The 22,746-nt window shown below is 41.9% G+C and overlaps 2 protein-coding genes across 4 annotated transcripts in view; one reads left to right on the top strand and one right to left on the bottom strand.

Annotated features, from left to right (window-relative positions):
• Window positions 1-6,615, bottom strand: part of fam222ba (family with sequence similarity 222 member Ba) — a 78,622-nt gene extending 72,007 nt beyond the window's left edge. For 2 of the 3 annotated variants that reach the window (XM_065007322.1, XM_029627648.2), the window contains exon 1: window positions 6,527-6,615. The gene's annotated coding sequence lies outside the window, so the exon portion shown is untranslated. The remainder of the gene's footprint in view (window positions 1-6,526) is intronic. The other variant, XM_065007324.1, reaches the window with a different exon arrangement.
• On the top strand, window positions 5,920-12,305 carry eral1 (Era-like 12S mitochondrial rRNA chaperone 1). The gene is made up of 11 exons (XM_029627657.2): window positions 5,920-6,189; window positions 6,584-6,748; window positions 6,960-7,087; window positions 7,211-7,288; window positions 7,457-7,503; window positions 7,591-7,652; window positions 7,916-8,028; window positions 8,215-8,538; window positions 8,727-8,876; window positions 9,171-9,251; window positions 10,237-12,305. Exons 1-11 carry the CDS (start codon window positions 6,084-6,086, stop codon window positions 10,357-10,359), a joined length of 1,377 nt encoding a protein of 458 aa, XP_029483517.1. The 5' UTR covers window positions 5,920-6,083; the 3' UTR covers window positions 10,360-12,305.
• The last annotated feature ends 10,441 nt before the right edge of the window (window positions 12,306-22,746 follow it).

Genomic DNA, 22,746 nt, shown 5'->3' with positions numbered 1-22,746 from the left:
CACCCTTCTCAGCCAAGTCAGTCTTCTAGCTGGAAGTTTTTCCCAGGCACTGATCTAAGATCAGTTAGGTTTATATTCCAAATAATGGATTAAGGTTTTGATAGGGTTAGGCTTAGTTGGTTCTAGAACTGTGATTAGGGACATCTTCTACCTGAAACAAGTCCCAAGAAAAGAATAGGAGAAATGTCATAATCTATTTAATAAACGTATGCTTGTGTTATGAAATGTAATGCTCTACTTAACATTTCAAGAAAATTTTATTAGGTCAACTATTGATATCATTCATTATTGTGCCAACAATTAACGATGTGGAACATGATCATATTGATGGCAATATCCAATGCATAACATCTTGGTAAATAGGCCTACATAATATATGACTGAGCAAAAGTTTAATAATCCAAATAATTTTATATGTCTACATTTGCAAGACTAGATTACAATTCATTGCTTATTACAGTAATCCAAATAATTTGTATGTACACAGAATCCAGTGTTCAAGTCTTTCACCCACCTTAGTCAATAGAGTCATATGGTTTGTGATTTGATGAAGAATTCAATTGTGCAGTCTGAATTCTCTAATCAAAAGTTTGGACACCTACTCAATCAAGATTTTTCTTTATTTTTACTATTTTCTACATTGTAGAGTAATAGTGAAGACATCAAAACTATGAAATAACACATATGGAATCATGTGGTAACCAAAAAACTGTTAAACATATTTTATATTTGAGATTCTTCAAACTACTCACCCTTTTTATTTTTTAATATATTTTTTTACCCCCTTTTTTCTCCCAAATTTTGTGGTATCCAATTGGTAGTAGTTACAGTCTTGTCTCATCGCTGCAACTCCCGTATGGACTCGGAAGAGGCAAATGTCGAGAGCCATGCGTCCTCCGAAACACAACCAAACCAAGCCGCACTGCTTCTTGACACAATGCCCATCCAACCCGGAAGCCAGCCGCACCAATGTGTCGGAGGAAACACCGGACACCTGGCGACCTGGTCAGTGTGCACTGCGCCCGGCCTGCCACAGAAGTCGCTAGTGCGCGATGAGACAAGGATATCCCTGCCGGCCAAACCCTCCCTAACCCGGACGACGCTGGGCCAATTGTGCGCTGCCCCATGGGTCTCCCGGTCGCGGCCGGCTGCGACAGAGCCTGGACTTGAACCCAGCTAGCACTGCGATGCAGTGCCTTAGACCACTGCGCCACCCGGGAGGCCCAAGTAAACACCCTTTGCCTTGATGACAGCTTTGCATACTTGGCATTCTCTCAACCAGCTTCATGAGGTAGTCACCTGGAACGCATTTCAATTAACAGGTGTGCCTTGTTAAAAGTCAATTTGTCCAATTTCTTTCCTTCTTAATGCATTTGAGCCAATCAGTTGTGTTGTGACACGGTAGTGGTGGTACACAGAAGAAATCCCTATTTGGTAAAAGACCAAGTCCAAATTATGGCAGGAACAGCTCAAATAAACAAAGAGAAACGACAGTCCATCATTACTTTAAGACATGAAGGTCAGTCAATATGGAACATCTCAAGATCTTTGAACATTTCTTCAAGTGCAGTCGCAAAAAAACATCAAGAGCTATGATGAAACTGGCTCTCATGAGGTCTGCCACAGGAAAGGAAGACCCAGAGTTACCTCTGCTGCAGTGGATAAGTTCATTATATTTAACTGCACCTCAGATTGCAGCCCAAATAAATTATTCACGGAGTTCAAGTAACAGACACAGCTCAACATCAAGTGTTCACAGGAGACTGCGTGAATCAGGCCTCCATGTCCGAATTGCTGCAAAGAAACCACTACTAAAGGACACCAATAATAAGAAGAGACTTGCATGGGCCAAGAAACTTGAGCAATGGACATTAGACCGGTGGAAACCTGTCCTATGGTCTGATGAGTCAAAATTAGAATTTTTTGATTCCAACTGTTATGTCTTTGTGAGACGCAGAGTAGGTGAATGGATGATCTCAGCATGTGTGGTTCCCCCTGTGAAGCATGAAGGAGGTGTGATGGTGTGGGGGTGCTTTGCTGGTGAAACTGTCTGTGACTTATTTAGAATTCAAGGCACACTTAACCAGCATGGCTACCACAGCATTCTGCAGCGATACGCCATCCCATCTGGTTTGCGCTTTAGTGGGATTATCATTTGTTTTTCAACAGGACAATGTCCCAACACACCTCCAGGCTATGTAAGGGCTATTTGATCAAGAAGGAGAGTGATGGTGCTGCATCAGATGACCTGGCCTCCACAATCCCCTGACCTCAACCAAATTGAGATGGTTTGGGATGAGGTTTGGGCAGAGTGAAGGAAAAGCAGCCAACAAGTGCTCAGCATATGTGGGAACTCATTCAAGACTGTTGGAAATCATTCCTCATGAAGCTGGTTGAGTGAATGCCAAGAGTGTGCAATGAAGTCATCAAGGCAAAGGGTGGCTACTTTGAAGAATCTAAAATATATTTTGATTTGTTTCACACTTTTTTTGTTACTACATGATTCCATATGTGTTATTTCATAGTTTTGATGTCTTCACTATTATTCTACAATGTAGAAAATAGTAAAAATAAAGAAAAACCCTTGAATGAGTAGGTGTGTCCAAACTTTTGACTGGTACTGTATATCTGAAACAAATAAATGACCCCTTACATCCACCCACCTGCCTGCTGCTCCCCCATTATTGACACCATTTTGAAGCTTGGAGAAAATGGCATACATTGAGAGAATGTATCATTCCATTGTATAGTATATACCATCATGCCTGCCATCATGCCTGTTGAGAGGCAGGTAATGATACATTTGTGATATAGGAATTATTATCTTTCCGTGGGGGGAAAGACAACAACAAAACAAGTTACATAGGCAACATTTTTAAAATATTGAATGGTGATTTGAATCAGCAATACTTCTTTACCATAAATGATAATAATTAGCAAGTATATGATATAATTGATTGTATGTGTCTATTTAGGATCCATATAGATTCTATGAGACATGGAAATACCTTGGTTATCATCCAGACCAGACTATTACAATGCCCCAAGCCAAATCCTGCCTAGCCTGCAAGCCTTACTACATCCACACACCACCTCCATCAAGTGAGGAGGGCCCAGGGGGGAGAGCTCTGTCTGAAAGCCCAATCATAGTGGCGTCAGCTGGGGATGGAGAAGTAGCAGCACAGCAGTGGGCACCATCAGGCCATAGTAAAGTTAATGATGCAGAATGATATCTTTTCTCCTGCCCCAGAAGAATGTCAATACAGGATGTTTAAGAACGCTGTACCTAATTACGCTTTTTAAATTCACAGCCGACATGATTGATGATTTTTGAAAGGGGGGCATTATCGATCCACCTCACAGACAAGTCCTATTGATTGCAAGTCTAGATTGACTATTACTTTTTTCTTTAGGCCGTCATTGTAAATAAGAATTTGATCTTAACTGACTTGACTAGTTAAATAAAGGTTAAATAAAAACTTTTTAAAAATCAGAGCATCTACAGTATGTGACCTGGTGGGTGTTTTTTTCAGTGGCTAAATCATTACTTAAAAAGTATTTTGATGAAGGCCTTTATAGAGGATGTGGCAGTTGCAGCTGCTGTGTTGTGTTACTGACTGCAATCATCTGTAATGGATTGGTGAATGCGCAGTTGCATTGGCAGCTCCCTACCTGCCTTCTCCTACAGCTCCCTCTTGACATGCTCATGTCGCAAGCTTATTTTATCATCAACTTTGTTATTCCTCACCAGCAGCAAGGTTGACAGCATCACTCTAGCACCTGCCTGTTACTTCACATCTAATGCTAGTCTGACTGCTATAGGAGATTCTGGGTAAATTTGATGTGACATAATTTACTTTCCGCCTGGAGTCAACATAGGAGGAATGGAATTCCCTGTATGTTTTGGGGAAGGTTCCAGGCTCCATTGTCAATGACAATTAAGAAACATTACTGCTATCAAACATTACAGATGCAAGATAGAGAATTTGAATGAATTGGAAAATGAACCAGAACAGAAAATAGATCATCAAGGACAATAACCACCCAAGCCACTGCTTGTTCAGCCCGTTATCATCCAGAAGGCAAGGTGAGTACAGGTGCATCAAAGCTGGGACTGAGAGACTGAAAAACAGCTTCTATCTCAAGGCCATAAGACTGTTAAATTATGTTAAATAGCCACCACTAGCACATTAGAGGTTAATGCCTCTAATGGAACACTAGTCACTTTAATAATGTTTACATATTTTGCATTACTCATCTCATATGTATATACTGTATTCTATCCCTATTCTACTGTATCTTAGTCTATGCCACTTTGACATTGCTCGCTCAATATTTATATATTCTTAATTCCATTCCTTTACTTTACATTTGTGTGTATTGTTGTGAAATTGTTAGATATTACTGTTAGATATTACTGCACCGTTAGAGCTAGAAACACAAGCATTTTTGCTACACATGCAATAACATCTGCTAAACACGTGTATGTGACAAATAACATTTGATTTGATTTGATCTTCTATGACATTATTCCAAGTGCACTTTAAATGGCAACATGGGCTCTACAATTGATAATTGAATTGTTTGCAGGCATAGTCATTTTGTTATTTTTGGAGGGAGCCCTTTCCCTTTGTGTAAATGTTTTGCAGGCACATTAATTTTGTTATTTTTGGAGAGAGCCCTTTCCCTTTTTGAAGGCCAAAGTTAATGCAGTCATAGAAAGAACTCTGATGGCCATGTGAGGAAAGCCCTGAGGGAGCAATGGCCTTGAATGAATGTGTGGCTGTACGTGCATGTGAGAGAGAGAGAGAGAGAGAGAGAGAGAGAGAGAGAGAGAGAGAGAGAGAGAGAGAGAGAGAGAGAGAGCTCAGTTCAAACATACTGATCCTCAAATATCCTTTAGTTTCTAGTTCCATTAAAAGTATATTCTACAGTGAGTGTCTGCTGAAGGCTCTATTTTTGCTGCTCCCTCTTTTTCGGCAGAGCTTTCAGTTAAATGATGACAGATTGTGAGCTACCTGATATCCTTCATCATTCTTCCCAGTGGAGGCGTTTGTTCCGCCCTGAGTGGGTCCTGGAGGACTAACAAGCAGCCGGCATGTTTAAAGGACTATGGAGAAACATCTGCTCTCTCTTGCTTTACTTGCGATGAGAATGAAAACAACATAATAAAATAGAACAAATCAATCTATCAACTACAAATACACTCCCCTATCCTCAGTGCAGATTTTTGGATGATCAAATCCCCTTTTTGTCAATTTATTGTGGTAAATTGAGTTTGCAAGAAAGGAATTTCACTGTACTAATGCATGTGACATTAAAAACTTGAAATTAGTAAGCAAGGCCATTTTGGCAGCTTTGCTGCATATTCCCCAGGATAACGCATTGCTTTAAGTCCTAAAGCCCAGGGTGTTTCGACTACAGTGTTTTTCCAAACTGTGGTGCATGTGGGCACCCCCAGGGGTAAACAAGTCAGCTGGAAGGTGTACATACATAGCCCACTTGGACTGACAATCTGTAATGGCAGACTTGTCTGTTGCTATTTTTTCATGTATATTATCAAGCCATTTTTATCAGTTTGATGATCCATAGGCCTATATTATCATTAAAAGTTTAAGTTAATTTACTTTCAGTTGAGTATTGTTTTACCAGAGTTAATTAGCAGAGAGATTGCTATTGTGGCCAATTGCAATGGCTCAGTAGATACATTATTTATCATGGATGTAATGTGGTCCTTCTCTATGTTATGTGGTTTTCTATATAGTGTTCCAAAATTGCTTTAACCATTTTCGATTGGGGTTGAGAGCATTTGATAGATGCCCTCAGAAGCCAAGCAAGAAAGATCACTGGCGTTTCTTCCTCTTGTTCGCTAGGGGGCAGTAAAGCCAATGCTCGCCACAATCACCAAGCAGACACTCTTCCAAGACAAAACCACTCTTTGGTTTGTCCATCATGGCTGCGCCCCTAGTTCAATGTGAAAGTAAGCGATCATGCTGCCATGAAGTAACCTTGCGCTACGTATAGAGTCACCGAAGTATGTTGGAATTTCAGCGATAGCTCGGCCAGATAAGTTTATATCATAAATGGCTTTCCGTGTGAGCATCTCGATTTTCGGGAAATCTTTACGTGTTCCGAGAGTTGCTAACGTGTCTGCGCCACTGGAAAATGCGTCACCGTTTCTCAGAACGGGTCAGTCATCTACCTTATCTGCTAAACTAGATTTAATATCTCAAAATAATAAGCGATGATGCAAATGTAATAGCCTTTCCCCTATCCAGAAATATACTTAATTTTGTCCGAAACAAATGTCTTATATTTTCTTGTCAGGCATGACAGCCATACCTTATAGTTGGCTGACTAGCTAATCAGATATAGTCAGCCAACGTTAGTTATTTCATTTTGAAGAAAGTGATCTATTGATGTCAGGTTACATACATGTAATTTAGCTATAATTAATTTGGAGAAAAAAAGTCAGATTCGTGCGTCATTGTAAACTAACATTAGGCATAACAGTTGCATAAATTACCTGGCAAGTCTACGCAGTGATGGTGATAATCTCGATGTCTCTGTTGCTTTGGTTTAGGATGGGCTGCCCGTCGTCCAGGGACCAATAATGGACACGGTTTTCGCTTCACTCCTGCCTGTTTTATTACATCGGATGCGTTTTTGAGCAGACTGGAGAAAGGCAAAGCGGCGGAGACAGATGACACTCTTTATCACTATCCAACCTCAGTTCTGCCCGACAGCGGTAATCACAACTGCTGCCTCTGAACATTAAAGAGTTGGTTACCTCCGGGTTTAGGGCATCGCAATACAGTTTCGCCTTATCGAAATGCTGCGCACTGAATGAATGTCTAAGAATATTATATATATATTCCCTTGTATTCTGTAGATCTGTATTATGTATTTCATATTTTACTCATACATCTGATAAGTCAACCCCTAAACTCTTGTTTCAGCTGAACAATTATCATTGCTGGTGAAGGATCCAGATCAACCAGAGAACTCAAAGGTTTTAAGAGTGGCCATCATTGGTGCCCCAAATGCTGGGAAGTCCACACTGTCCAACCAACTGCTTGGCAGAAAGGTACTTTACTTTATTGTAATGGCCAGTTTCTTCACTTTAAGTTGTACACATACGCATGAGTCACTCTTAAGTCAGTCAGGAGTGTATTTCCATGAACACCAGTTTCTCTGAACATGATCATAGGTGTTTGCCGTTTCCAAGAAAGTGCATACCACACGGTCCCGTGCCCTTGGCGTTCTCACAGAAGACGACACACAAATTGTGAGAATCAGCTCACAGACCTTGCATTTAGAATAGCAGCAATTTGACAAGTGTTTGTTTGTTTTTCAGGGCAGTCTTACATTATGTACAGTATCTGCCCAATATACAAACTTTAGATGTATTAGATAACCAAACTTGTACATGCTTACTTATACATTGTCTCTCTAGATTTTACTGGACACTCCTGGACTCACTACACCTACAAAAGTCAAGAGGTGATTTGTTACACATGTTTCATGTTGTATTATAGCGATAAAATGAAATAGGTGAATTTCCAACGGTGCTATTTATCTTCTCCACAGGCACCAGCTGGAGAAGTCTCTCCTCGAGGATCCTTGGAATACAGTCAAGGAAGCTAGTCTTGGTACTGTGTGACTCTTCACTTTTTGCAACTTTTCGGGGACTCAGATGATTGGCCATAACTCGCCCATTGCTTTAAAGCCAGTCTAGTCTATGCTTTTTAAACAGTATGTTGTCCCATACATTTTCACAATTCATTTGAAATAAATCATTTTGTGGGCAAATGTCGATGCACTGCATTGATTTTTCATGTATATAGGATTATGTGTGAGTGTCACTGGCCTATGCCATCATGTTAATGTCCTCTTCTTGTTGTTATTGCTTCAGTGGTGGTAATGGTAGATGTGTCAGACAAGTGGGCCTGCAACAAGCTAGACTTTGAGGTCCTGAAATGCCTGGCCCAATACCCAGATGTCCCAGCAGTCCTAGTTCTCAATAAGGTACAACTTATTTATCACATGCATGCAAACCTCATCCTCTCCATGGCCTTGTCAATAATAACTGATCATATGTGCTGAGGTGAGATCATGGTTGTCATATGATATTATGCATTATTATGATGTAATAAATTCGGAACTGTCTACTACATGAATTGGCACATGAACTGTGTAATGTGTATGGCACAGGTTGACATGCTGAAGAGCAAGAGCAGGTTGTTGGAGATCACAGCAGATCTGACATGTGGAGTGGTGAACGGCCGGAAGCTGCAGGTCCGCAGGGTGATCAAGCCACCCTGGGCTGAGAGGAGGACAGACAGCGAGGCTAGGACATCAGGGTCTGGAGATGAGGACAAGCCGGGTGGTGATGTGGCTCATGGTGAGGGCAGTGAGGCCCAGTCAGGGCTGAGTAAGGAGCAGCTTAGGGCTCTGAAGACCCAACAGGGCTGGGCTCACTTCAAGGACGTCTTCATGCTCTCTGCTGTGGATGGAGAGGATGTGGAGACACTGAAGGTAATGTTAGCATATGGTGATATAGGGACTTATGAAGCAATGTATCTAATACTAAGTTGACAAGTACATTCAATGTAGAATTATTTGAGTTATTTGAAAGCCATGGACATCAATTGTAGCTATGTTGATGTATAACACTTAACTAACAATTAACAATTGCTGTTGACATCTGTCTGTCTGCTCTACAGAGATACCTAGTAGTGGGGGCAAAGCCTGGGTCTTGGCAATACCACAGTGATGTCCTGACAGATCAGACTCCTGAGGAGATCTGCACCAACACTGTCAGAGAGAAGCTTCTGGAATATCTGCCCAAAGAAGTCCCTTACACAATGACGCAGGTGACTCGTCATTACAGACACACACAGACTGCAGAGCCAGACAATGCACTGCACTCATATAGCCATATGCCGATATAGTGCGTGTGCATGTGTCAACCATTTTAACTGTCAAGCACTATCTCCCATCCCAGCTTGAGATGTATTGTAGGGCCAGTGTCCAATCACAATTATTTTTGACTCTTTAGTCCCTAATATCTATCTGTATGCCAGATATAGATGTAGCACATATAGAGAAATACTCATGGTAGTACTACTTTTGAAATTATATTAACTTTTTATTTCTCGCAATTGCAGGCCATTGACTTGTGGCACGACAGGGAGAATGGAGAGCTGGATATAGCAGTAAAACTGTATGTGAAGAAAGAAAGTCACATGGTAAGTGTGCTGCATTTCTCAGTACTATTTTCAATGTAGATTTCGATATGTCCCCTGTTGTGAAACATGTCAAGGAGCACCACTACCAACCTAACTACATTACTAATGAACACGTGAGAAGCCATCAGTGGAAGGAGATAAAGACGAGGAGAAGAGCTGCTGGAACTTTCTTGTAGACGGAGCAAGGCTCCGCGCTCTATGGTTTGGCCCTTCACATAGACCTGTCAATGTGTCGATAGATGGTTCATCTGAACCGTCTCTTTGACTTATTTTCCTCCTCCCTTAAAATCACATCCCCATTGTGAGTCTACAGCTTGATTCTATGTGATATCTCTATCAGGGTTGGGGTCAATTCCACTTCAATTTAGTAAATTCCGGAAGTAAATTGAAATTGCAAATTTCAATTCTGAGCAATGAGGAAAATTGGAATTTCAGTTTACTTTCTGAGTTGAAATGGAGTTCAGGCCAACTGATCTGTGTCCCGTCACACCCATCTCCACCTAATGTTGGAGATATGAAGCTGCTCTACCATCTGTTCTCATACTGATAGTTACATGTGTAGATAAACTGTGTCCTCAGACTCATGAGTTTCAAGTCACGATGCCCGGAGTCTTCTTTAGCCTGTAATACCTTGTAAATATCTGAGCACTCCTTTTTAAACCATACATTTTTAATGGCAGACAGACAGGATGGATGTGAGCCTACATCTGTGTTGGTGCAGCAGTGCTCAAAGTGATTCAAACCTGACCCCTGCACCAGACTGCTCTCTAGGTTTTTATTCAGCTAAGGGAATGGTGACAAAGTTGAAAATCATTGATTTACTGTATATTTAGTTGTTCGGACCTAGTGATTATTACAGTATACATTCTTCATATCTGCTGTGGTAACTGTGGCCCTCTTGTGGACTTAAAACATTGACATATTGAAATGCATGCTCCTATTATTATACTGTATTTCCTCTGTCCTTCATTTCTCCTGATGACAGAAAATGGTGATTGGCCAGGCTGGTCAGATGGTTGCCAGGATAGCCAGAGAGGCTGGAGACGACCTGAGCACAGTGTTCCTCAGGGAGGTCAAGCTGAGGCTCTCTGTGAAGGTGAAGAACTGACGAGGATTATGATGAACTGAGTGTTATGATCATCTGGGGGACAGTTTTATGGTGGCCTTGTGAATAGGAAATGAACACTGTTGGACTCACTATTTTCAAGGAAAGATCTGACTGGTTTCTACTTCTTGACTATCAAATCAAAGTTTATTTGTCACATGCACCGAGTACAACCGGTGTAGACCTTACAGTGAAATGTTTACTTACAGGCTCTAACCAATAGTGCAAAAAAGTTATTAGGGGAACAATAGGTAAGTAAAGAAATAAAACAACAGTGAAAAATAACAGTAGCGAGGCTATATACAGACACCGGTTAGTCAGGCTGATTGAGGTAGTATATACATGTAGATATGGTTCAAGTGACTATGCATATATGATGAACAGAGAGTAGCAGTAGCGTAAAAGAGGGGGTGGTGGGTAGTGGGACACAATGCTGATAGCCCGGTTAGCCAATGTGCGGGAGCACTGGTTGGTTGGGCCAATTGAGGTAGTATGTACATGAATGTATAGTTAAAGTGACTGCATATATGATAAACAGAGTAGCAGGGGGGAGGCACACAATGCAAATAGTCTGGGTAGCCATTTGATTACCTGTTCAGGAGTCTTATGGCTTGGGGGTAAAAACTGTTGAGAAGCCTTTTTGTCCTAGACTTGGCACTCCGGTACCGCTTGCCATGCGGTGGTAGAGAGAACAGTCTATGATTGGGGTGGCTGGGGTCTTTGACAATTTTTAGGGCCTTCCTCTGACACCGCCTGGTGTAGAGGTCCTGGATGGCAGGCTACTTAGCCCCAGTGATGTACTGGGCCGTACGCACAACCCTCTGTAGTGCCTTGCGGTCAGAGACCGAGCAATTGCCGTACCAGGCAGTGATGCAACCACTCTCATGCTCTCGATGTTGCAGCTGTAGAACATTTTGAGGTTCTCAGGACCCATGCCAAATCTTTTTAGTTTCCTGAGGGGGAATAGGCTTTGGACAGACCTGTAGCTAAAATGTGCTGCTGAGAGCTTGTAAAGGCTCATCATGAGTCAGCTAGTGAGATAGCTATCAGAAACAGAGAGACAGCACTCTCTCCCCTGGAACTTGGTCCCAGCCTCATCTACAGTCACTTCTCTCAAGGGTCAGAATACTGTGTTCTTGCATAAGCATTCTTCTTACGTAAAAGATGACTTGCAGATATTTGTTTTTCCTTTCAGAGCTTCTGCAAGAATTTCAATTTTGACCTCTTAATTAAACAGCTCTATTTTGATGTGTGTGTGTGTGGTGGGGGTTGGGCCGAGCTGTGAAAAGGTTTCTGGTTTATCTTGGGCTTCCAGAAGCTTCCCCTTGGCAGTAGACCTCTGCTAGCCTGGCCTGCTGATAATTGAACTGGGAGTAGCACAGTCATGTTCTGTCTGTCGAATGTCCCTGTTGTTCTATCCAGCCCCTGCCTATCTCCGTCTCGCACTCTCTTGCTCAGCTGCCCATTGCAGTCCCCTCAAGCCTCCATTTCTATCACTCTTTCTTTTGTCTCTCATAGTAAAACTCAGCCCGAGAACTGAATTCTCAACTCTTTAATGGAAGGCAAAATGGAGCGCTAACCTGCTTGTAAAATGGGTCAGATAATAGTGATTAGGTTCATTTCTCCCCCCCCCCTGTGAGTTTGCTCTGAGCTTCTTTCTCTATCCAGGCTACCTTGATGAATAACAAGTGTGTGCCCTCTGTGGCTTAAAGGAAGGGAAAAGAGCGAAAAAGAGAGGAAAGGCTGGAGTGTCTCAATGAAGAGACAGAGAGGGCTGTGATGTCTTGTTTACTGTGTACAGAAACAGCTGCTCTCTATTGATTACTGACATTTACACTGCTAACTTGTGTAGAATGCTAGACTTGATCTCAGATTAGACTAACCAACTGCTTTTTAAAGCTGTACACTGTGGATATGAAATTGAATAAATAAACTAAACATTCATACAATTTGTATGTGTAACCTGCAAATGCATTAAGGTGGTAACCTTGGTAACAGTATTCCACCTTTAGAGTAAGATGTACACCCAGACATTGATAGTAATTTGGTTTTGAATTAAAACATTTATTTCACAAGTCAACAAACACCTTACAATTAAAATATCTAAATCGGTTCTTATACACAATTCTGGTTCTTGGTATTACTAATCTGTTGTAAACAAATGCTCCTTGTTGCAAGGAAGAAAAGTCCAGTCCACCCGTTTTTAGTTTCCTTTGTCGCAACTCCAGATGACATTGAGAAGCAGCAATAGAACCCTTACCATTGCTAAAACTCAGTAATGGTAACGGTTTGATCGCCACCCTCTAGCTTCCAACCGCGAGCAGCGTCTGTCCATCCGTTTGTGTGTGTACTACTGTAGCTTTTACATTGAGAGGTGTCAATAGAACCCTTACCATTGCTAAAACTCAGTAATGGTAACGGTTTGATCGCCACCCTCTAGCTTCCAACCGCGAGCAGCGTCTGTCCATCCGTTCGTGTGTGTACAAATGTAGCTATGACATTGAGAGGCGTCAATAGAACCCTTACCATTGCTAAAACTCAGTAATGGTAACGGTTTGATCGCCACCCTCTAGCTTCCAACCATCAACAGTGTGTGTGGGTGCTGATAGTGGCTAGAAGGGGGAATGAGACCCTGGATAGTACATCATCTATACTGTAGTGTCACCATAACGAACTTACAGTATATGATGATATCCTGTCCAGGGTACAAGACCAACATACGATGTCCCATGATGACTTCACCTAAATGAATAAACCTGTTGGAAAAAAAGAGAATGGATATTACATATTAAACACACACAAACCAATACAGAGAAACCGGTTTGAGTCAATATGTTGTTAATGTATTAACATTGAGAAGTCAACCACCCTGGGTATGAATACAATATGCATGCTATATTCTAGAATGATATTATATTTTCCCAGACATAAAATGCATGCGTGATCCACAGAAATGTCAGGTGTCCAAATCTTTTTGAGGAGTCCTATTACAAAACTAACCAAGTGCAGGTCCCACATTGCATTATATCGATAGCGTGTACATGCGTTCCTTTTGCTTGTGGTTAACTAAAAAACACCACTCGCAGATCCTCATAATAGAAATGATCCACCTTCAAATGAAGCACAACCGACAGCGGTAGATGTTTCGTGACTTGGTTAGGTGATCAAAAATGTCTGTAAATATCACAGAATTGGCCTTTAAGTGCTCACCTCCACATCTGTTCTGTCTGCGTTGTCCTCAGTCTCCACTTGAAGAACAAAGTGTTATTTAAGGGTGTTGATGGTGCTCTTAACACGCTGCTCTGGTTTACAACCACCAGCACATCTCCAACAGCACCAGGTTGTTCACAGACCCCTGACAGCTTGGAATGGTCTCCTTTAAGGCCACCAGCTCATTTACATATGGTGATGACATCACAGCTCTGGTCCCCTTATCTATCATGTTCTGGGTCTGGTCCAGTTTGTCTCTGACCAATGACATGCCCCCACCCCTTCTAATCAGACCCCAAACAGTTTTGCAATAACAGGTGTTTGACATCTCGCCTCGACGCCCTTCCATGCCCCCATACAAAGTACGTTTTTTGGAAAGAGATACTAGGGCCTTATTTTGGCATGTTTATTTGACCTACACCATATACAGTACATTCGGGAAAGTATTCAGACCCATGACTTTTTACACATTTTGTTACGTTACAGCCTTATTCTAAAATTGTTTTTTTTTTTAAATTCCCCCTCATCAATCTACACACAATACCCCATTATGACAACGCAGAAACAGGTTTTTAGAAATGTGTGTAAAACCCCCATCCCGGAAATATCACATTTACATAAATATTCAGACCCTTTACTCAGTACTTTGTTGAAGCACCTTTGGCAGCGATTACAGCCTTGAGTCTTCTTGGGTATGACTCAAGGTGACTGATTGGTGGAGTGTTGCAGAGATGGTTATCCTTCTGGAAGGTGCTCCCATCTCCACAGAGGAACTCTGGAGCTCTGTCAGTGACCATCAGATTCTTGGTCACCTCCCTGAGAAAGGCCTTTCTCCCCCTATTGCTCAGTTTGGCCGGGAAACCAGCTCTGGCAAGTCTTGGTGGTTCCAAACTTCTTCCATTTAAGAATGATGGAGGCCACTGTTCTTGGGGACCTTCAATGCTGCAGAAATGTTTTGGTAACCTTCCCCAGATCTGTGCCTCGACACAATCCTGTCTCGGAGCTCTACGGACAATTCCTTCGACCTCGAGGCTTGGTTTTTGCTCTGACATGCACTGTCAACTGTGGATATAGACAGGTGTGTACCTTTCCAAATAATGTGCAATCAATTGAATTTACCACAGGTGGACTTCAAGTTGTAGAAACATTTCAAGGATGATCAATGGAAACAGGATGCACCTGAGCTCAATTTTGGGTTTGAATACTTATGTAAATAAGGTATCTGTTTTTTGTTTTTTTATAAATTAGCGAAAATGTATCATCCTGTTTTCGCTTTGTCATTATGTTTTTTTGTGTGTAGATTGAGGGAAACATTAATCCATTTTAGGTTAAGGCTGTAACGTAACAAAATGTGGTAAAAGAGAAGGGGTCTGAATACTTTCCAAATGCACAGTATACACACACAAGTATGTGGACACCCTTCAAAATTGTGAATTTGGCTATTCCAGCCACACTTGTTGCTGACGTGTATAAAATAGAGCACACAGCCATGCAGTCTCCATAGACAAACATTGGCTGTAGAATGGCCTTGCTGAAGAGCTCAGTGACTTTCAACGTGTCACGGTGATAGGATGCCACCTTTCTAACAAGTCAGTTCGTCAAATTTCTCTCTTCGTCAACTGTAAGTGCTGTTATTGTGAAGTGGAAAAATCTAGGAGTAACAACGGCTCACCCGCAAAGTGGTAGGCCACACAAGCTCACAGAACTGGACTGCTGAGTGCTGAAGTGCGCAAAAATCGTCTGTCCCAGGTTGCAAAACTCACTAGCGAGTTCCAAACTGCCTCTGGAAGCAACATCAGCACAAGAAGCTTTTGGTTGGGAGCTTCATGAAATGGGTTTCCATGGCCGAGAGCTGCACACTAGCCTAAGATCAGCATGCACAATGCCAAGCGTTGGCTGGAGTGGTGTAAAGTTCGCTGCCATTGGACTCTGGAGCAGTGTAAACGCGTTCTCTGGAGGGATGAATCACGCTTCACCATCTGGAAGTCTGACTTACAAATCTGGCTTTGGCGGATGCCAGGAGAACACTACAGTGCCTTGCAAAATGATTAATCCCCCTTGCCGTTTTTCCCTATTTTGTTGCGTTACAACTTGTAATTTAAATGGATGATTTTTAATTTGATTTAATATAATGGACATACACAAAATAGTATAAATAGGAAATAGAAAAAATATCTTGTTTAAAAAAAATCCCAAAATATTTTCCTTTTAAAAAGATCAGAAACTTTGAACATCCCACGGAGAACCATTAAATCCATTATTAAACAATGTAAAGAATATGGCACCTCAAAAAACTGCCAAGAGATGGCTGCCCACCAAAACTCACAGACCAGGCAAGGAGGGTATTATTCAGAGAGGCAACAAAGAGACCAAAGATAACCCTGAAGGAGCTGCAATGCTCCGTAGCGAAGATTGGAGTATCTGCCCATAGGACCACTTTAAGCCGTACACTCCACAGAGCTGGGCTTTACGGAAGAGTGTCCAGAAAAAAGACATTGCTTCACCTCTTTGAAAAATAAAATAAGCAAACACGTTTGGTGTTCACCAAAAGGCAGGTGGGAGACTCCCCAAACATATGAAAGAAGGTACTCTGGTCAGATGAGACTAAAATGTAGCTTTTTGGCCATAAACGAAAACGCTATTTCTGACGCAAACCCGACACCTCTCATCATCCTGAGAACACCAACACAATGATGTTTTTCATCAGCAGGGACTGGGAAACTGGTCAGAATTTAAGGAATGGTAGATGGTGCTAAATACAGGGAAATTCTTGAAGGGAAACCTGTTTCAGTCTTCCAGAGATTTGAGACTGGGATGGATGTTCACCTTCCAACAGAACAATGACCCTAAGCATACTGCTAAAGCAACACTCGAGTGGTTTAAGGAAAAACATTTAAATGTCTTGGAATGGCCAAGTCAAAGCCCAGACCTCAATCCAATTGAGAATCTGTGGTATGACTTAAAGATTGCTGTACTCCAGCAGAACCCATCCAACTTGAAGGAGCTGGAGCAGTTTTGCCTTGAAGAATGGGCAAACATCCTAGTGGCTAGATGTGCCAAGCTTATAGAGACATACCCCAAGAGACTTGCAGCTGAAATTGCTGCAAAAGGTGGCTCTACAAAGTATTGACTTTGGGGGGTGAATAGTTATGCAAGCTCAAGTTTTCCATTCTTTTGTCTTATTTCTTGTTTGTTTCACCCCCAAAATATTTTGCGTCTTCAAAGTGGTAGGCATGTTGGGTAAATCAAATGATACAATCCCCCCACCCAAATATATTTTAATTCCAGGTTGTAAGGCAACAAAATAGCAACAACTGTAAAGTTTGGTGGAGGGGGAATAATGGTCTGGAGCTGCTTTTCATGGTTCGGGCTAGGTCCCTTAGTTCCAGCGAAGGGAAATATTAACGCTACAGCATACAATGACATTCTAGACGATTCTGTGGTTTCAAACTTTGTGGCAACAGTTTGGGGAAGGCCCTTTCCTGTTTCAGCATGACAATGCCCCCTTGCACAAAGCGAGGTCCATAAAGAAATGGTTTGTCGAGATCGGTGTGGCCTTGACTGGCCTGCACAGAGCCCTGACCTCAACCCCATCAAAAACCTTTCGGATGAATCGGAATGCCAACTGCGAGCCTGGCCTAATCGCCCAACATCAGTGCCCGACCTCACTAAAGCTTGTGTCTGAATGGAAGCAAGTATCCGCAGCAATGTTCCAACATCTAGTGGAAAGCCTTCCCAGAAGAGTGGAGACTGTTATAGCAGCAAAGGGGGAGTGACCAACTCCATATTAATGGCCATGATTTTGGAATGAGATGTTTGACGAACAGGTGTCCACATACTTTTGGTCATGTAGTGTATCTTTCCACCATCGCATTTTAAGAGGTGTTTTGTTTTACATCTTGTCTAATTATTTTTTGTCAATATTCAGACGCACCCAAGCAAACATTGTTCAAACATGACGTGAACTTAACTGGTTATTGAAGTAACTGAATAATTTAACATTATGACTTGAAGAGAACCACCTAAGAAACAGACAACTGAGATGATTGCTCTTGAAACTTTCAAAAATGTGTTGCAACAGCACATCCATACAGATTTTCCCTACCACACAGACTTTATAGTTCATGCCATGGAAATGCAATCAATTGTGGTTTAGATCTTGAGTACAAAGGAAAGGGTACGCAAGCATCAGCAGCTCATTTCAACTGAATATGATGCAATGACTCTTCTTGATGTAGATGTTTGTCGTTTGAATCATCTACATATCAAATATAACTGCAACCATCTTCCAGGAGCTTTCATTGTGGGTGGCATTATATGGCACCATATTTGTATAATATTTCAACTAAATTAAATGTATGGATGATGCACGCGGGAGGTGTCAGGTGACACGGTTTAGGGTGAGGGCTGGGTGAGGGTGACAACTTAGCCCAGTCACAGTGGAGACTGACTCTCCAGTTTGGGTGCGGACCAAGGGTGTTTGATTGGTTGGGTTGAGCCTAAAGATAAAGACGTTAGCAGGCCTATCTGGGCGGCACCAGACTATGGGCTAGGGAAATAGATTTCCGTGAATTTTACATCTCATTATTTTCTGTGGCCAGGCAAACATGAACGAGCACGAGAACATGCATTTATTTGAGTGTTGAAAGATTTTTACAAAATGTCTGTCCATCCAGTGACATCAGACAGACATGAGAAGGTCATGTTACTGTATGCTATTTGTTTGTGCACAGAATGAAGGTTTGTCTATTTGAGTGTCAGGCTTTTACATTTTGTTTTTATCAGAGTTTTATTTACTGTTTTGTCTTGCTTTACTCTGTAAGGATTGTTTCACATTTCACATGTGATAAGTGAAATTAAATGAGCTATTAACATAATGAATTATCAGATGCAAGTATTGGAAAAATAAAAAATGACCTAAAATATCCCCAAAAGAAAATGAACATGCAGGTCTCTTGGGTAATAAGCCTGATGCAGTGAATTTTGTAGTGTAGTAACTTGAATGAAAGTAAGTTGCTATTTATATACATTTATAGAACTGTTCTGTAATGTTCTGTTTTACCTCTGCATAACATGAGTTTCCAGTCCATATATGTTCTTTGAGGGCCCTGTATCTTCTTATGCTGGGATAAGATATTTGTAAGCTCTATGAAATGTGCATTTAATATGTAGAATGACATATCCATTCCTAATGATCATTTGATGTGTGTGTCGGGGAAGCTACTCTGAAAAGATAACCAAGCTACCAAATACTTCACACTGAAAGAAGTTAAGTAAACTATATTTTTCTTACTGGTAGCTTATCTAAAAAGGTACTTTGAAAAAGTATACTGAACAGAATTATAAACGCAACATGCAAACGTTTTAACAATTTTACTGAGTTACAGTTCATATAAGGAAATCAGTTAATTGAAATAAATTAATCAGGCCCTAATCTATGGATTTCACATGACTGGGCAGTGCGCAGCCATGGGTGGGCCTGGGTGGGCATAGGCTCACCCACTGGGGAGCCAGGCCCAACCAATCAGAATGAGTTTTTCCCCACAAATGGGCTTTATTATAGACAGGAGGCCTTTACTGAATGTGTAAGTTGTCACTCTAAACCAGGGGTAGGCAACTAGATTCAGCTTTCTTTTTTTCGGTGAAGATGGTTTGGAACATCTTTTTGTACACTTCAAATTGACCATGTCATTCTGTATAAAGATAGGAGACAAGCGAGGAATACGAAATAGTTTTTAAAATTTTCTCCACCAAAACAAAAGAGCGAGGTGTAAACCTCTAAATAATACACAGGACGAGGCCTGTAAAACAACTGCAGAATAACACGTAGCATGGAAACCGATGACAACAGCACAGGTGCTCACAAGACCAACGGACATGGTAACAATAACTGACAAGGACAATGGGGAACAGAGGGCACATATACACATACTAATCAGGTGGAATGGGAACCAGGTGTGCGTAATTAGACAAGACAGTCCAGGGTTGATGGTAATGAATCTAGTTCAGTGACGTCTAGAAGGCCGGTAACGTAGACCTCAGAAGCTGGTGCGGAATGAGCAGCAGCACCAAGGGGATCCGTGACAGACCACAATAAGATATTATTTTCAATTACAATCATTTCATACCTTGATTACATTGAGAATTTTTTTTAACGTATTCTTGGGAATACAGATTTCCTAAATTAAATTCATTTTTAGCTGAATTTCTGGTGATTTTACTGTCTTTTTTAACCTAACCCCATATAAACACAAACACATCCTATGGCGTTCTGCATTAGCATCGAACAGCCCCCGTGATATGCAGCTGTTCAGGGAAGCTAGAAACCATTATACACAGGCAGTTAGAAAAGCCAAGGCTAGCTTTTTCAAGCAGAAATTTGCTTCCTGCAACACTAACTCAAAAGAGTTCTGGGACACTGTAAAGTCCATGGAGAATAAGAACACCTCTTCCCAGCTGCCCACTGCACTGAAGATAGGAAACACTGTCACCACTGATAAATCCACTATAATTGAGAATTTCAATAAGCATTTTTCTACGGCTGGCCATGCTTTCCACCTGGCTACTCCTACCCCGGTCAACAGCACTGCACCCCCCACAACAACTCGCCCAAGCCTTCCCCATTTCTCCTTCTCACCTGATGTTCTGAAAGAGCTGCAAAATCTGGACCCCTACAAATCAGCCGGGCTAGACAATCTGGACCCTTTCTTTCTAAAATGATATGCCGAAATGGTTGCCACCCCTATTACTAGCCTGTTCAACCTCTCTTGTCGTCTGAGATTCCCAAAGATTGGAAAGCAGCTGCGGTCATCCCCCTCTTCAAAGGGGGGGACACTCTTGACCCAAACTGCTACAGACCTATATCTATCCTACCCTGCCTTTCTAAGGTCTTCGAAAGCCAAGTCAACAAACAGATTACCGACCATTTCGAATCTCACCATACCTTCTCTGCTATGCAATCTGGTTTCAGAGCTGGTCATGGGTGCACCTCAGCCACGCTCAAGGTCCTAAACGATATCTTAACCGCCATCGATAAGAAACATTACTGTGCAGCCGTATTCATTGATCTGGCCAAGGCTTTCGACTCTGTCAATCACCACATCCTCATCGGCAGACTCGACAGCCTTGGTTTCTCAAATGATTGCCTCGCCTGGTTCACCAACTACTTCTCTGATAGAGTTCAGTGTGTCAAATCGGAGGGTCTGCTGTCCGGACCTCTGGCAGTCTCTATGGGGGTGCCACAGGGTTCAATTATTGGACCGACTCTCTTCTCTGTATACATCAATGATGTCGCTCTTGCTGCTGGTGAGTCTCTGATCCACCTCTACGCAGACGACACCATTCTGTATACTTCTGGCCCTTCTTCGGACACTGTGTTAACAACCCTCCAGGCAAGCTTCAATGCCATACAACTCTCCTTCCGTGGCCTCCAATTCCTCTTAAATACAAGTAAAACTAAATGCATGCTCTTCAACCGATCGCTGCCTGCACCTGCCCGCCTGTCCAACATCACTACTCTGGACGGCTCTGACTTAGAATACGTGGACAACTACAAATACTTAGGTGTCTGGTTAGACTATAAACTCTCCTTCCATACCCACATCAAACATCTCCAATCCCAAGTTAAATCTAGAATTGGCTTCCTATTTCGCAACAAAGCATCCTTCACTCATGCTGCCAAACATACCCTTGTAAAACTGACCATCCTACCAATCCTCGACTTTGGCGATGTCATTTACAAAATAGCCTCCAATACCCTACTCAACAAATTGGATGCAGTCTATCACAGTGCAATCTGTTTTGTCACCAAAGCCCCATATACTACCCACCATTGCGACCTGTACGCTCTCGTTGGCTGGCCCTCGCTTCATACTCGTCGCCAAACCCACTGGCTCCATGTCATCTACAAGACCCTGCTAGGTAAAGTCCCCCCTTATCTCAGCTCGCTGGTCACCATAGCAGCACCCACCGGTAGCACGCGCTCCAGCAGGTATATCTCTCTGGTCACCCCCAAAACCAATTCTTTCTTTGGCCGCCTCTCCTTCCAGTTTTCTGCTGCCAATGACTGGAACGAACTACAAAAATCTCTGAAACTGGAAACACTTATCTCCCTCACTAGCTTTAAGCACCAACTGTCAGAGCAGCTCACAGATTACTGCACCTGTACATAGCCCACCTATAATTTAGCCCAAACAACTACCTCTTTCCCTACTGTATTTATTTTATTTATTTTGCTCCTTTGCACCCCATTATTTTTATTTATACTTTGCACATTCTTCCACTGCAAATCTACCATTCCAGTGTTTTACTTGCTATATTGTATTTACTTTGCCACCATGGCCTTTTTTTGCCTTTACCTCCCTTATCTCACCTCATTTGCTCACATCGTGTATAGACTTGTTTATACTGTATTATTGACTGTATGTTTGTTTTACTCCATGTGTAACTCTGTGTCGTTGTATGTGTCGAACTGCTTTGCTTTATCTTGGCCAGGTCGCAATTGTAAATGAGAACTTGTTCTCAACTTGCCTACCTGGTTAAATAAAGGTGAAATAAATAAAATAAACACACTATTTTTTTTTTGGGGGGGGGACAAAAAACACTTGCGGACTGGTTTTGGCTCGCAGGCTGCTTGTTGCCAACCCCTGCTCTAAACACATATCTGCATTGACACTCCCCTGCCTTCTTTGCTTTTAATAAAAGAACACAGGACCTGTTATAATTGGCAGGTGAAACTGCCCAGGTGATTAGTGCATTAGCGGTGCGTGGGTAAAATCACTGGGGAAGCCAAGCCACCCCCTAAAACAACAAATGTGTTGTGATAATTGCGTTGTTTGCTCTATAACCTGTTCATTCATAATCCTTGCGAACTTGATATATAGGCCTAAAGGCCGAGACAATAAGACAGTGGCAGAATACATTCAACCTTATAGGATTTATCATAAAACCGCATAGCAACTTCTGTTCAGTAAAGTCCACAGAGCATATTGCATGTACAGTAAGACAGTTACATGACCTACAGCATGGTCAAGCAACTTAATGCAACATTTTCGGACCACTAAACTATTGATTTAGAACCACAGAGAGTTACGGCAAGTCGCAAAGAAAACAGGAGCTGCTTCCACTATTCCAGCACTATTTCAACTTCACCATCAAGTCACCTTTGCTTAGTCTAATACA

Source organism: Oncorhynchus nerka, linkage group LG22 (assembly GCF_034236695.1).
Source record: "Oncorhynchus nerka isolate Pitt River linkage group LG22, Oner_Uvic_2.0, whole genome shotgun sequence".
NCBI lineage: Eukaryota > Metazoa > Chordata > Actinopteri > Salmoniformes > Salmonidae > Oncorhynchus > Oncorhynchus nerka.
Note: the sequence above shows the minus strand (reverse complement) of the source record. Positions and strands in the feature narration are given on the sequence as shown.

Bases quoted from the DNA above. Each gene is read 5' to 3' on its own strand.
- eral1 (XM_029627657.2), top strand. From the start codon at position 6,084: ATGGCTTTCCGTGTGAGCATCTCGATTTTCGGGAAATCTTTACGTGTT. The intron at 6,749-6,959 runs GTAATCACAACT...CTCTTGTTTCAG, and splicing joins CTCAGTTCTGCCCGACAGCG to CTGAACAATTATCATTGCTG. The intron at 7,289-7,456 runs GTGAGAATCAGC...TTGTCTCTCTAG, and splicing joins CAGAAGACGACACACAAATT to ATTTTACTGGACACTCCTGG.